The 14,815-nt window shown below is 37.9% G+C and overlaps 1 protein-coding gene across 4 annotated transcripts in view; it reads right to left on the bottom strand.

Moving 5' to 3' along the window:
• Positions 1–14,815, bottom strand: part of TANGO2 (transport and golgi organization 2 homolog) — a 35,943-nt gene that overhangs the window by 3,513 nt on the left and 17,615 nt on the right. For all 4 annotated transcript variants that reach the window (XM_065692234.1, XM_065692231.1, XM_065692232.1 and 1 more), the window contains 3 exons: positions 5,376–5,446; positions 3,765–3,918; positions 905–1,009 (listed from right to left, as the gene is read on the bottom strand). In XM_065692234.1, coding sequence (XP_065548306.1) covers positions 905–1,009; positions 3,765–3,918; positions 5,376–5,446 — 330 coding nt within the window. The remainder of the gene's footprint in view (positions 1–904; positions 1,010–3,764; positions 3,919–5,375; positions 5,447–14,815) is intronic.

Here is a 14,815-nt window from a genome sequence, read left to right as displayed (position 1 = left end):
TCCCTTTGAAATAGCTAGACTGCAACCCGTGTAGCAAAGGAAGAAAGATGCTGCTTTACTAATTTAAGTCTTCATAAGCCATATTTAAATTGTTCTTTGAATATATTTTATACTCAGTTTTGGCAGTGGTTTCTTTTTCAGAATGCCAACTTAAAATTTACAGAAGGGAGTGCTCTCGGCTTCACAATTTACATCTCTGCAGAGGAAATACTATAGCTGATTATGCCAGAGACCAATCTGACAAAACTTGTCAGACTTTTAGAGTAGGAATTCCCTACTAGCAGCAACAGGGTTCACCTATAATTTTGTCCCATCAAGGATTAAATGCAATATTAATTGCATTATTCTATTCTTGCAGCTTTAGAAGAACAGTCTGACCAGAAAGTAAGAATATCTCAGTAAGAACAGCAGCATCAGTTAGGGAAAAGTGGAAATACATGTTCTTTTGGACAAGACTTACAGGCTTCTAATGTATGAGAATGGCAGTTACATATTACAATGACAGGCCTAAAGAAACCTCTGCAGATTACACTGTCTCACTCTTGAAAAAGAAATTCTGTAATTCTGAAGTATCTTTGGTAAGATCAAAATTAGAGGTGGTCAGATCTGCTGCCATGCTGGGGGGCTGTATTATCTTGCCTTCAAAAAACTGAAGCTATATCACACTCCCCACCAAAGGTGAACCACGTGTGCTTAAAATGCTCATCAGTAGTAAATCTAAGACACCAGAATACTGAACAAGGAAATAATTTATTGAATTATACTTCAGTATTATTTAAATAAACTTAAAGCAATCACTATAGAAGTAAAACTTCCAGCAGTATTGCTTTGATTGGAGATACGCTTTGATCGGAGATACGCTTTGATCCAGTATACATCTATTTCTGACTCTCAGGTTTCTTACCTTGTTCCATAACCTGGGCAACGAACACAAATAGCTGCATACTCATTCAGTACAGGACGTATGTAATCCTTCCCTTGCTCTTCAATCGCAGGGTCTGGTAATTGACTGAAAAAAGAAGTAATAAAAATATAAATATTGAATTTTCCAATATTAACACATTCATTCCTCTTAAAGTGAGCTGTGTTGACTGAGTGGTTTATAAATACCAATCGCTTTTCAAAAAGTACAAAAGTGTGAATTGTGTTTGAAACTAAAGTATGAGTAAAACCAAGATAAAACAGCTTGTAAGCTCTTTCCCAAAGAGATTCTTTCAAGCTTTTGAACTTTTGTCTCACTTTAAGAAATATTTTTCTTATCTTGACAATTTTCTCACTTTCCTTGGTATTCTTTGTTTGTCTTTCTAGTATTTGGTTTAAATTAAAATATTCATGATCAACTAATTTGAGGCCCATCACATAAACGGGCATCTTTCCAGCTAGACTCTGGAGTTCTTTTTGTGTCGAAGAAAGGCCTCTCTGCTTCCTTAGATCTTATCTGGAATACCTGGAAAACACCCAGGACAATCCCCAAAAAAAAATTCATGAAGATGCATCAGGCAACAAGGTCAGCTTGCAACCATCCAAATTTCTTGACATATATGCCTATCAAAGCTTGAAAGATATTTAGAAACATAGATTTATTATAAAGCATGTCAAGCTTTGTTTATTGTAATTGAACAAGTATCAGCATCCCATAGAAGAGATGCTAAGGTCTCAAAGATTGCTGCAATAACCCTATGTCCACAGCTTTCCACTCACATCACCAGAATATATTCTTAAATGCTAGCCATGAGTACAGATTCTTATTTTAGTAAAGATTCCAATGTTACTTATCAAATTTATCAATTTAGCAGCAGGTTTTTGTGTTTGAGTTTTAAGCTTCTTCCAAGAAATAATCCTATTTCTGCCTCCTAGAACAGACACATCTATAATTGTACCTATCATACTGTAATAATTCAGCAGCCTATCAGCTGTGCAGTGAATGTTGGGAAAAAGGGCAGAACAGAACAGACTGATCAATTCAACCTCATTTTCAGAGCTCATCCTGACCTGTAGAGGAGACTGCGCAATTTGTTATACTCTGACTGACCTTTACATGTAACTGGGCTCATTTTCCTTGTTGCTGTGGTGGAGAAGAGGACCTCTGAGTATTTCAGGGAAAAGCAAGAATAAGTGTGAACAGAGCAACTAAGCTCTTCTGATGCCTGTTGTTGGGCATATGGCTGGAGCATACCATGATGTAACAGAGAGGCCACATAGCAGGACACTTCAGCCCCTGAGAACCATCACCTTCTATCTCGTACCCCACCACTGACAACTCCTGTATGAGCACAATGGGCTTTCCAGCTCAATGGCCCTAAGCAGTTTTGAAGAGGCTGGAAGGAGTGCAGTACATCCCTGAGATCACAGTCAAAGGTGGGGCTAAAGCAAAGAGAGGGGATAAAGGACAAAATCCTGTATCCAGCAGGAAAGAAGAGAATTCTAAGAGTAAACCACTTAATTCCTGCAACATACACAAAGGGATTATAAGGTAATATGCAATAAGATATTTTAAGAAAGTTCAAAGCTAGCGCATATCCATGTGTTCAAGATGAAATGATCTTTTCATAACAAATACAAAGTGTGCTTTGGAAATATTACACACTTAATTTTAAATATTGCTTTCTGTAAGTAAGTATTTCCATTTTATAGTCAGATTATTTCAGATGAGATCCTACTGAATTACCGAACATTAAGATCACTTGGACTGTAATGTATCTTGTACTTTGTCTTTTTACTAGTAAAAGGTAAAGTGTGACATTTTTTATGAGAAATCTCTTCACCTGGTATCAGATGAAAAACTAATTAAGTTGGCTTAGTAGACGTCCCAATTACTACTCACTGCTCAGATGTCTAATACTTACATAAACATCTATTTTGAACCACTGAAAAATGCCACAAACATGAATATTGGCATTAAAATTGACCAATAAAGGCAGGAAACTGGACCTATATACCAGAAACAGCTTTGCTTCAACACAGATCGCCCCATAGTCAGGTAAAAGCCAGGCAAAAAATGAAAGATACTAGATGGTGAGCAATGATACAAATTTAGATGACAGCACCTCCTTTACTCTGCTCCATGTCTGGACATTGAAATGGTATAAATTTCCTTTACTTCTAAACACCTAGCTTATGGGCTCAGATTCACTGGGCAGCCAGTCATGAGTGTAGGAACCTTACCTACATACTCAAACTCATCTCTTTGGAACTTCCTGGACCAGAAACCTACAGCAGAATTGTGCAAATACACCCTCAACTCCTTCCCTCATTTACCCTAAAACAACTGCACTTTGAGGAAGGCAGCCGGTTCTACTTGGAAAATATCTTGCTTCTCCACCCTCTGTCTACACTCTGGGTAGCAACACAGAGTAGCTAGCAGCTGCTGATGCAAACCTGCTCATGTCAACAAGTGTTTACCCTGTGTGCAGTAAGAAACTTAACCTTACCCTGAAGTGAGCCTCCACAAAGCTTACAAGCAACTCAGAAATCCCTTGTTTTGCACTTATTACCCTTACTAAGAGAAGTGCAATCTTTAAAGAAAAGGGCACAGAGAAATCAGTGTACAGTCTATCAGTACCAAGACTGCAGTAATAATGTTTACTGTGCCTGCTGCTTAAAAATCAATATTGTTGAAAGTCAGCCTCTTTGGAGAGAAAGAACCTTACCTTTCCTCTTTATTACCCAGCTTTAGTCAATTAATTTAAGACTAAAGTTTATTTTCTGTCAAAATAGTTTCTAGATGCAACTTTTAAAATGGTCATATCGCATTATGTCCTTACGGCTGCTGATTATTCATCACTGTGAGAAGCTCCTGCACCAATTCTTCTTTGGTAAGGTCTTGACTTCTCTTGACCACCTCTGTAAAAAGCTGCTTCCCATATTCAAGTTTCTTCCATGGTGTATCCAACAGAGAATTACTCAATCCATATATTCCTATACATAATAAAAAAACATTAACAATCAACTATTTACAGACCAGTCTCTGTGGACCACTTCTAGCTACACAGGATCTACGCACTTACTGAATGATGTTCAAGAAGGTGGTGGTGGTGGAAATCAATTTAATTGCAAAGGGTATTATGGTGATTTGCAGTTGACATTACAGATTTCACAAATTTTATTAATGTTTAGGTGATTCTCCAGCTAATCTTTTCCTGCAGGTAAGCTGTAAAACACATGCCCCATTCCTAAACAGGAGACTACAGGAGGCATGTTATCTTGCACTAGGCTGTGCTTAGGCACTCTTCTGTGCTAACGTTCAGTACTTTGTTTCACAGTTTTACTCTAATACATATTTGCAGCAGCTACTTTTAACCTCTGATTTGCCAGACTGTGAAAAAGCTACAACAGAACTATATGTACTTTTTGCAGTGTAGTCTTTTCCAGATTAGCCACATTAATCAATTTATTTTTGCCTCTGATATGACTCTCGAAAACCACTGCAAAGCAAGATTTGATAACAAGAAGGAGCTTTCCCTTTAGAAGTACATTTCTCACCACAATTCAAACTAAGCACAAAGATTAACAAACATCTCCCCCTAAAGACAGCTACATACAGAGAAAAGGAATTAGTTTTTGAGGCATAGAAACCAGAATTACCTTTGCTACAGTCTACAGATACCTAAAATCTGTGACTCGGTTTCTAATTACAACAAGCAGCCAGATTGGGGTTTTTAAGTTTTTGTATTAAAACCCATTTGGTGCCTGTAGCTGGACAAAGCCTAACAGCTATTTCCAAGAATTTATGCTGTGATTGCAAGAGTAGCTATTTGCCTACTGGCAGCAACGTGTTGGCCATTAACCTAAGCAGGCAAAATAAGCCACTGTCATTAACTTTTATCAGCCAGCTATGCTGCTCAGAGCCTTCTGTGTGCCCTTGTCCATTTCAATGGGCTTTTTGGTGATGAATTCTGGAGTACTGCTCTCTATAGTCACTAGCAAAGCCCTGGATTTTGAATATACACCTGATAAAGCAGATTAAAAAGAAAAAAAAATGCAATTAATCCAACTCTGTTCGTAAGGGAGCACAGTCACACTCTGCCCTTCACACTACTGGGTAAAGAGATTTAGGGTCAAATCCCTGAACCTCTGAAAATTCCATTCCTCAAGACAGACTTCTGTCTTTCAGTCAGTTACCCAAGAAGCATTCCACCAGCTGTGCGTACAGTGTCATGGATAGAAGCTTTTAACAAACTATTCATTTTTTACTGAATTTTTTTAGTAAAAATTTAAATAAATTTAAGGATTTTTTTTTTCTTTTAAAGAATGCAAAAAAAAAAAATTAGTGAAGACAATGCTTAAGTAGCTGGGTTACTACAGCAATACAGCTACATGCTGATTCCTTTAAAATAATAAAAGGTAGTATTCAGACTTTTCTGAAGAAAACCTACCAGCATTTAAGAAAACAGGTTCTGGTTCTCCTTTGTTTCCATAGTAGCAAATTACATCTCCTTTGGTGGTACTGAAAAATATAAATAAGAATTTCTCCTTGAAAAAAACATCAGCTTCTATGTTTGATTATGCTCTAATTTAATGCAATTGTCAAACACAGCAAGATGCTTCTCCCACTGCTACTCCTATGATACCACAGGCCTGAGATTGATGAGTCGTATTACTCTCCTCCTCACAAAACACTGTATTACCTGTATCACTGTCAAAGATTACATTATATTTAATCATAACTATAATAAAATTCAGTAAAATCCCAGAACTGCTGCATGGAAAGTAGCCAAGCCTAATGACAAAAACCTGTATAGTTTTGAATAACTAACAATTTAGTTACTTGGGGAAAGGACATGTTAAAACAAAAGGATGTCATCAAAGCAAGTAACTTTTTCCCCATCATCTCTACTGAATCATTATGACATTTTAAGAGGCTGACTACGCTGGGCCATTTTACCTGACAGAAGCACATTTTGAGGCCCACTTACAGCAGTGACACTTCAAGGACCCAGACATGCCCTGTGACAGATATGCATTTTCAGGCTGTTGTGAGATAATTTTACTGTTTGTAAACTCCCTTTCTAATTGCAGGTACTGGTTTCAGCAGTCACTCTCTTGTGCCCAGTGTAACAGGGCAGAGGACCTCACATGACATTCAAAAACAGCTTCCAGCACTGGAAATAACTCTCACTTCGCAGAGGTGAAATCAGCATATCTGAATTGCATAGATTTTTAAGCTGTTTTACTGATATTGACAACACAAATACCAAACCAACTGATAAGGAAAAAAAAAAACCAATCAAGTCAATAAGCTTTGTGTGCTTGTGGGAAATGGAGCATGGGAAATGGATTGCCATTAAATGGCTCACTCTCAGCATCCCTCAATCCCATCAGCTGACATGAAACAGTGATTCCACAGATTACTACCAGTTGGTGGGGTTTTTAAATAAATATGCCAGGACACAACCATGAAACTATATAATATTATATTTCCCTCTAGTGATTTACTTGTTCACAGTGGAAAAGTGTCCTATTCAAGTTACTTACAAAAACACTCTGATTGTAGTTCAGCTTTTAACATCCTCCAAGCTCTAGCTCCTTAGAGAGCAGACAGACTTTCTAAATGAAAAACAAAAAACAGCCCCAAAACCCAAACACAAAACTTGCAGTTAAGACTGAATTTGGATCGAGTAGCATAAAACATAATACAGTAGAGAAGCCATTTCCAGCTCATTTTTTTTTCTAAGATAAAACAACATAGCTGTGCCCCGATGCAAATAAGAGTATATAGAATGCAATCTCATTAACAACGTACTAGAAGTTAAATTGCTCTGCGTAAGTTTAGCATCCACTACTCAAACCTTAATAACAAGCAAAACTGCCTTGATTTAGCTGTTTATATTCTTCATAAAAAGCTGTTCTGAAAGATGTTTCATAGCAACCTCTGCAAGACAGCCAAATGAAGAGGGAAACACTAACTTAATTATACAAGTCAGAAGAGGCAAGAGGAGGAATACAAAAATCCCTACATAAAGTAAAAATAAAACTGTCTTTCCTCCTCTGTGCACTACTCTGTCCCTCCTGCAGACTTAATACTTTCCTGGTGCCTTACAGAAATATATCCAAGTGTTCCAGTATAGTTCAAAGACAGTAATTATAGCAGGTTGTATTTGTGTTTTGTTGCTTCTATTGTTAAATATCATTAAAAGCTCTCAGTTACTCAATTTACAATTTACCTACTTGTTAAAAGAGATGTGGCATTTTCTGAACTTTCCTCTAGTGGCTTAAAAGACATTTATTTTCCTCATCTTTGTTTTTATTTTCAATATTAAGATCCTTGTTCACATTTACCTTATGCTGATCTCAAGACTCTTCATTGACCACCTCAACTCTCCACAGATGACTGCCCACATCAGAATCATGCTTTAATTTCATCAGGGCACTGAATACCAATTGTTCCTTTCCTATTCTATCCCTAATTGTTATTCACTGAAGTCTTCTACTAGTCTCTGGTAGAGCTCTCATGGAAATATATTATCTGAGATTCAGTAAAATATTCTTATCCATCAATAAATATATTAGTGCAAACCATTTGTTTCTTTACCCCATCTGGAGTATTTGCATTGGGAATACCTAGATAGCCCGTAACAAAAGTTGCTGAAACAAAATAGAAGGGAAACACAAGATAGGACCACAATTTCCTTTCCTTAATGTCTCAAGATGTAAATTTTTGTTCCACTATCACATATTAACTTCTATATGTGACTCATTTATGGAATCTGTTAAAAGTGTTGTATTTTCTTAATTAGAGACAAAAGGGGTTTTTAAACCATGATCTTTAAAACACACTAAGAGAAACACAGCATTTTTAATGAATATGAGAAAGCGATGTTGAAAAGTACAGGTGGAACTGAAAAAGAATTCTGTTAGGAACAACCTGAACTTCCCTCCTATTTCTTGAGACTCCTTCAGATACAAACAAGTTCTGTATTAAAATTTACATAGAATAAAAGGTATAGTTTGTTCTTGAGCAGGTAAAACCAGCAATCAAAACAACAGCTGTTTTCACCAGATGGGTAACATTTTTGTAGAATAAGCTTAAGTATTAGAAATAAATTACTGAAGAGTGGGGGAAATCTAATGAAATATTCACCTATTAAGCTGGTTCAGCAAACTTTTTGCTAGTAGACATGTCTGCAGAAATATTTGGATCAGAAAAATGAGCAAAACTTATATTTCTAAAACCATTTTTATAGTCATGCCATAGGCAATAAGAAGTCTTTGACTCTTTTTCATATTACTAGCTCCTTTAGTTATATAACCAAGGTATTTCGCCTTTAAGGTAGATGGAGGTTATTACAAATTGTTTAAAATTTCAAATATAAGACTCCCATACACTCTTCCCTTCATTGGATTCTGTCAGTTCTTCAAGGAGAAGGAAAGAAACCTTTAGATAGGCAAAGAAATTAAGCCATACTTTATTTGGCTGCAAATACTAAGCTACATACCTGAGATGCCTGGGACCTTACAGGAACAAAAAAAAGAATGGAGTTCAAAGGATCAACAGTTCAAAGGATTGAATTCCCTGACAGCTAAAAAGGACAGCATTGAGCTGAGCTATCATTAATAGATCAGTCTGACTTCTTGGTCCTGGTCACATGCTAGGATACAAGAAGTTTTATACTCAGCATACACTGGGACACTGCACTTTCCATAAACATGGACAAAGAAAACGCAATATGCAAGTAAAGCAGCAATTAGAATAAAATACTTGTAATCTATTTAAACAAATAAAGCAAAATTAAGGTATTTTTTTTCAGTTAAGACACCAGTAATTACACAGACTATTTTATTGGTGCATTAAATATTATCTTTTCCAAATGTCAAAGCTGTATTTGCTGTAGGTTGCCTACAAAGATAAAAGATCAAAGCAACTGTTGTTACCTAAGGTCTGAAAAGATGGAGTTTTAGATATAGATTTGGACAAATAGCCCAAGGAAGCCCGTGAACACAGATATACAGATATGACAAGTTCTGTCATAAACACGACTGCATGCAGAACAAGTATGCACTACTGACTTCCTTTAGCAACTGCTTTTTATGTTAAAGAGTATTACCTAGCATCTGTGCTGCGATTCTTGTGACTGACAAATTCACTAACAAGCTCGCCTGGAGTTGAGCAAAAAGATGGGAAATACGTACAAACTGCAGGGTCTCTAATTCAGGACATCTGTAACTTATTTTTTCTACATTCCACATTCCTCCAGATGTGTTTTTTCTATTACCTCTAACTTACCTCCACTGTAACACTGCTGCTGTCTTCTGTCAAAAGACTAAAGCTTTCCAAGAGACTTCTGAAATGAAGATACTTCCAAAATTCAGTTCACTGTGCCAGTCAGATACTCTTTCTTTTAGCATCTGGTTCCACCTTCTCTCTTCCTACTGTTTACAGATAGTTAGTACTCAACATCAAGGCAGAAGCCAAGGTGAGAAAAAAATTACTGAAGCTTGATCACAGCAATAGCCTCAAAATCATTGCCTGGGCTCAGACTCCCTTTCCTCCCAGCTTCACACGTATTTGCTGAAGAAGGAGTAAAGGCATAATTAAAGTGATGACAACAGGACCCAGCAGAATTATTTTTTAAAATCCCAACCATAGCTGACAGCAGAAAGAGAAGAAACTAGAACTACATAAAAATTATACTCCTAAATACATAATTCTGTCAAAAAAAGAGTAAGCAATAACAAAAGTTCTAGGAAGTATTCTAAGGAGCATAAATGTCAGTAGTAATAGATTCTTCACAGCAACATGGAAGCCACACAGAGTTTGCCACAATTACTTCCTAAAGCTGAAGAAATATAAGCAATATCCTTCTGCACCAATGCCCTACTTCAACTTGAAGGTGGCTGAGTTATGTTCAGCAAAAATATAGACAGAAATGAAAAGAAGAAAAGTAATGAGGCAGCAAAGCTCCACAGGGTGTGGTTATCACCAAGGGATCACTCCACTGGGCACTGAGCTCTGCTCTTCTAACAGGGGGAGTATTTTACAGACAAGGACATTGTATTGTTTAATGAATAATGTGTGTGTGTATTTTTTGTGCAAGGACAAAAGACGAAATTGGCAGCTTGAAATGATCATCAGTAGTTTCAACTGAGCAGTATAGCTCACATATTCCCTTCTCTTCAATGTTCATGAGATAACAGAAAACTCCTTCTGTTCTGAAGCTGAAAACAAACAAGCAGACACCAAACCACCAACTATAAAGCCCAAATATTTTTGTACATATTTCTCCTACCATCAAACAAAATGGTGAAAAGAATACTGCTGGATACTCACAGCATACAAAGCCTGCTTTGAGACAGTACTCTGATTTTGTTGTCAGCATCTAAACATTTCTTTGGTGTTGTCCTAACTTTTTGAGCCAGGCAGAAGCTGACATCAGAGGGAAGAGATAAAATAAAGAAGTTTCTCAGAAGTTTTTTTCCTTCTCTTGACATTGGACTGTCCATCTCATTAGACTTGCAAATGACTGAGGATCTACGCAGTAATATTTCAAAGGTGGTAGTACAGAACACATTAGAGAACTACCTGGACACCTCATTTGCATTAGGAAGTCACAAACAGCAAGACTGATGTACCACAGAAGGTGGTATTAGGACAGACAATGCATGAGAAGAAATGTAAGTGAGCTTACAGAGCACACGACGACTTGCCCATCTACATTCTTTCCACACCAGCAGCCTGACTCTATCTCACTTTTCACTGGTAAGGATCCCACTCTCTGGAGAGCAATCAAATCCCTCCTACACAGCCTCGTATTGATAATCATACTGAGTAAGACAGACCCTGTTTCCAAAACCTGGTCACACTGTTCAGCTGTTTTAATCTTACAAGGCCCTACACTAAGAACCATTCATTTAAGCCCCAAACACTTTCTTCAGCTTGCTTTTATCTCAATGATGCTGCTACATCACTAACCTACTGTAGATTTCCACATTAAAAAATGAAAAAAATGTATATAGTCTCTCATGATATTTAAATATAAACACTTTAAAACATGTATTACATATTTTATATTCATGCATCTATTCCCCTCCCCATATACACAACCCAACCCCAGTTTTGGGGAATCTGCAGTTTCAACTGGAACTCAGTCCTAAAACCTATTATTAGCCAAACTTCACTCTCCAGATCAGAACATGAAGAGTAAGTTCTAGCACTTAATCTCCATTTTCAATACATGGCCAAATTAGTCAGTGCAGGTGATCATAGAATTTACTCCATTTCCCCTGGAGGGGTTGAAAACTGCCAGTCGCAGGGGAGAGCAGAAAAGCTTAAATCAAAGACCTTTTTCTGCACCTCACAGAATCCCAAGGGTTGGAAGGGACCTAAAAAGATCATCTAGTCCAACCCCCCTGCAAGAGCAGGGTAACCTACAGTACATCACACAGGAACTTGTCCAGGCGGGCCTTGAATATCTCCAGTGTAGGAGACTCCACAACCCCCCTGGGCAACCTGTTCCAGTGCTCTGTCACTCTTACAGTAAAGAAGTTCTTCCTGATGTTAACGTGGAACTTCCTATGCTCCAGTTTACACCCATTGCCCCTTGTCCTATCACTGGATATCACTGAAAAAAGCCTAGCTCCATCATCCTGACACCTACCCTTTACATATTTGTAAACATTGATGAGGTCACCCCTCAGTCTCCTCTTCTCCAAGCTAAAGAGACCCAGCTCCCTCAGCCTCTCCTCATAAGGGAGATGTTCCACTCCCTTAATCATCTTTGTGGCTCTGCGCTGGACTCCTTCAAGCAATTCCCTGTCCTTCTTGAATTGAGGGGCCCAGAACTGGACACAATATTCCAGATGCGGCCTCACCAAGGCTGAGTAGAGGGGGAGAAGAACCTCTCTTGACCTACTAACCACTCCCTTTCTAATGCACCCTAAGATGCCATTTGCCTTCTTGGCCACAAGAGCACATTGCTGGCTCATGGTCATCCTCCTATCCACCAGGACCCCCAGGTCCCTTTCCCCTTCACTACTTTCCAGCAGGTCAACCCCCAACCTGTACTGGTACATGGGGTTGTTCTTCCCCAGATGCAAGACTCTACACTTGCCCTTGTTAAATTTCATCAAGTTTCTCCCCGCCCAACTCTCCAGCCTGTCCAGGTCTCGCTGAATGGCAGCACAGTCCTCTGGTGTGTCAGCCACTCTTTTGTTAGGGACAATTCATCTAGTCCTCATGGAGAAAGGGATTCACTCCTATTACACAGGGATCTTCTTGCACATAAACAATATGGGCTCTCACTGGCAACTTGTCAGAGACCCTAAACTTGCTGGGAGAGTGACAAGAAGCTGCCACTTCAGTTTGTCCTTCAGGGCAGTCTGTATCACATACTTGGCCATATGGAATACAAGCGCGATGCTGCCACAACAGCCTTAATGCAAATATTGAGACACCCAGGAAAGTCTGAAAACTGTAGCAACTAGATTTCTTGGACATAAACACAAGTTTCCAAGAGAAATGTTATCCCAATCATTGACAAAAACAGCTCACTATTACTTCAGATATTATCACAAAGGAAGAAAGAAAACTGCTCTGAATATTAAGCAGACATTTTTTAAAGAGACCGGTCCAGCCTCTGATAAATTTGTTCCTCTCTAATCAGACCAACTGACAGTCAAAATTGAAGGAGTAGTGACACTGCCCTCTAAAAAGCTAATTTTGCAGCCACACAAGACTTCAAATAGAGTTTGCCATATGCCGTACATTCAACATAAAAGTACATTTAATATAATGCGATAAGTATTCATGACTTATACTCAGCAGGTATAGCCAGATGATACACTGAAAAGATGAGAAAAGTACTGAGCATTTTTATCAATACAGTGTTCTTATTAAAACCAGAAATGAATAGCATTAAAATTGACATCACGAGATACCACAGAGCAAACAGATCACACTAGAAGTGCCAAAACCCATGCACATTTAAAATAAGTCACACCAAACTGTGGAAATAAATGCGATTTTACAACCCATACGGTCGTTTTCAGCACTCCTCACATCATTGCACCTGTATCACTTAGCACATTGTCATCATCATAACACATAGAAGATACAAATTTCTTTTCCTGAAATGTGTACCTGAAAACACAAACATTATAAATCTCAATGTGCTGCTTACAGCCATCAGTATCATGTGCTAAGATATACTCCTCCCCGACAGTGCTTCATTTACACTTTCAATTTGAGATTCCTCTCCATTTTCCACCACTCTAACAGAGCCAATCACTATTTGTTAATACATGTTAAAAGCAGTCTTCAATCTTTACTTTGAACAGTAACATGGGCCAACAAAATAGCATTCACCACAATAACATTTTTTATTTACACAGTGTAGCTTCCATTTATATTTCTCAGAGGAGTACTTCTAATTTCCTAAAATGACAAGTTTACATCTCTTATAGAATTGCTCTGCATCATTAGCTTGGCAAGAATTTCATTTCATCAGAGTATCCAAGGCTAAAGATGTGTCAAAATGGGGAAGTTAATCAACACATACAGCTTTCAGAGTGATACTCAGCAAGGAATTATGACCTGCATCACCACAGAAAGACTATTCGGTTGAGCATACAATCCCCTATCAGCCCTGCATGGAGGAATAAAAAAACAGAAGCAACATATGAATGACTGCCTTAACAAATAATGTCCATTTAACCTATTTTAATAACATTATACTAGGAGCCATTATGACTATTCTATTTACCTATATTAGAACAAAGAAACTCAAACTTACTTACTGCTTGCTATGAATATCAAGTTTGCTTGAAAATACACTATTTCTTCTGTTATCTTTTCAGTTATAGATAGCCTTCCAGCTTTGGAAGGCTAGCCAGGTAGCAACATGCAGCAGAGAGCACAGAGTCAAATCCTCTGGCCACAGTAAAAAATAATGTAAGCAATAGAAAAACATTGAGAAGTATCTGGTGGAATAATGAACTTCATAAAGCAGAGAGTAAAAACAACATAAACTTCTGGAAACATAACATATATGTTTACTTCTAAGCAGGCACTCCTTGTGCCTTCAGAGGTGGCACATACTTGCCTTTCTGTGTTCATCCTTTTAGACTTTGATCACCTACAAGAGTTTCACTTCACTTTCCCATCATAACATAGCAAATTAAAAAAATGAAAACGAATAGCCTGGCAGAATTTGAAATAAAGGACTTCCTTAAAAAACAACAACAAAACACTTGCAGGAAAGTGGGAGTGAAAAGATGATAAAATAACTGGGAATTTTGAGCCACCAACTCAAGGTAGTCTAATACAGAAAGTGAAAAATGTAAACATAGGCCAGTCAGGGATTGGGTCCTAAAAATTATTTTCACTGAAAACAGCAAATGCTGTGCCCTTCTGCTTTAAGCATATGTGGTTTCCCAGAAGCATGCAGAAAAGGTGAACACGTGAAGGCCCTGCACCGTCAGGCTGTCTACTGAGATAAATGCTTCTGCAGAAAGTGTACCAAAGCATTAGTGTGCTCTTTGCAATTTATACCTGCTTATGGTCATGAAGTGTGCATGTAACTGAGCATTGATATATAGCCTGGAGATTACTTTAGTCCTGGATTTCCATTCTTCTGAATCAGGCATAATGCAAAGAAACATCAGCATATGTATTTGCGAGCACACACATGCATGTGCAGTGGAAAGTACTGTGCCAGCCATATTGACTATAATAAAGTATCTAAGGTCCTTTCTTCAGCTACAGGAACTTGAAGTTAACATATTTGTTACGTGCTGATTCTTTTTAATGTTTCAGCAAAGATTAATGATATAGCCACTTGACAGGAATAATGGCTTGAAAGCTTTCAGCTATTCTAATCCT

The sequence above is a fragment of the Lathamus discolor genome, chromosome 12 (assembly GCF_037157495.1).
Source record: "Lathamus discolor isolate bLatDis1 chromosome 12, bLatDis1.hap1, whole genome shotgun sequence".
Classification (NCBI taxonomy): Eukaryota; Metazoa; Chordata; class Aves; order Psittaciformes; family Psittacidae; genus Lathamus; species Lathamus discolor.
Note: the sequence above shows the minus strand (reverse complement) of the source record. Positions and strands in the feature narration are given on the sequence as shown.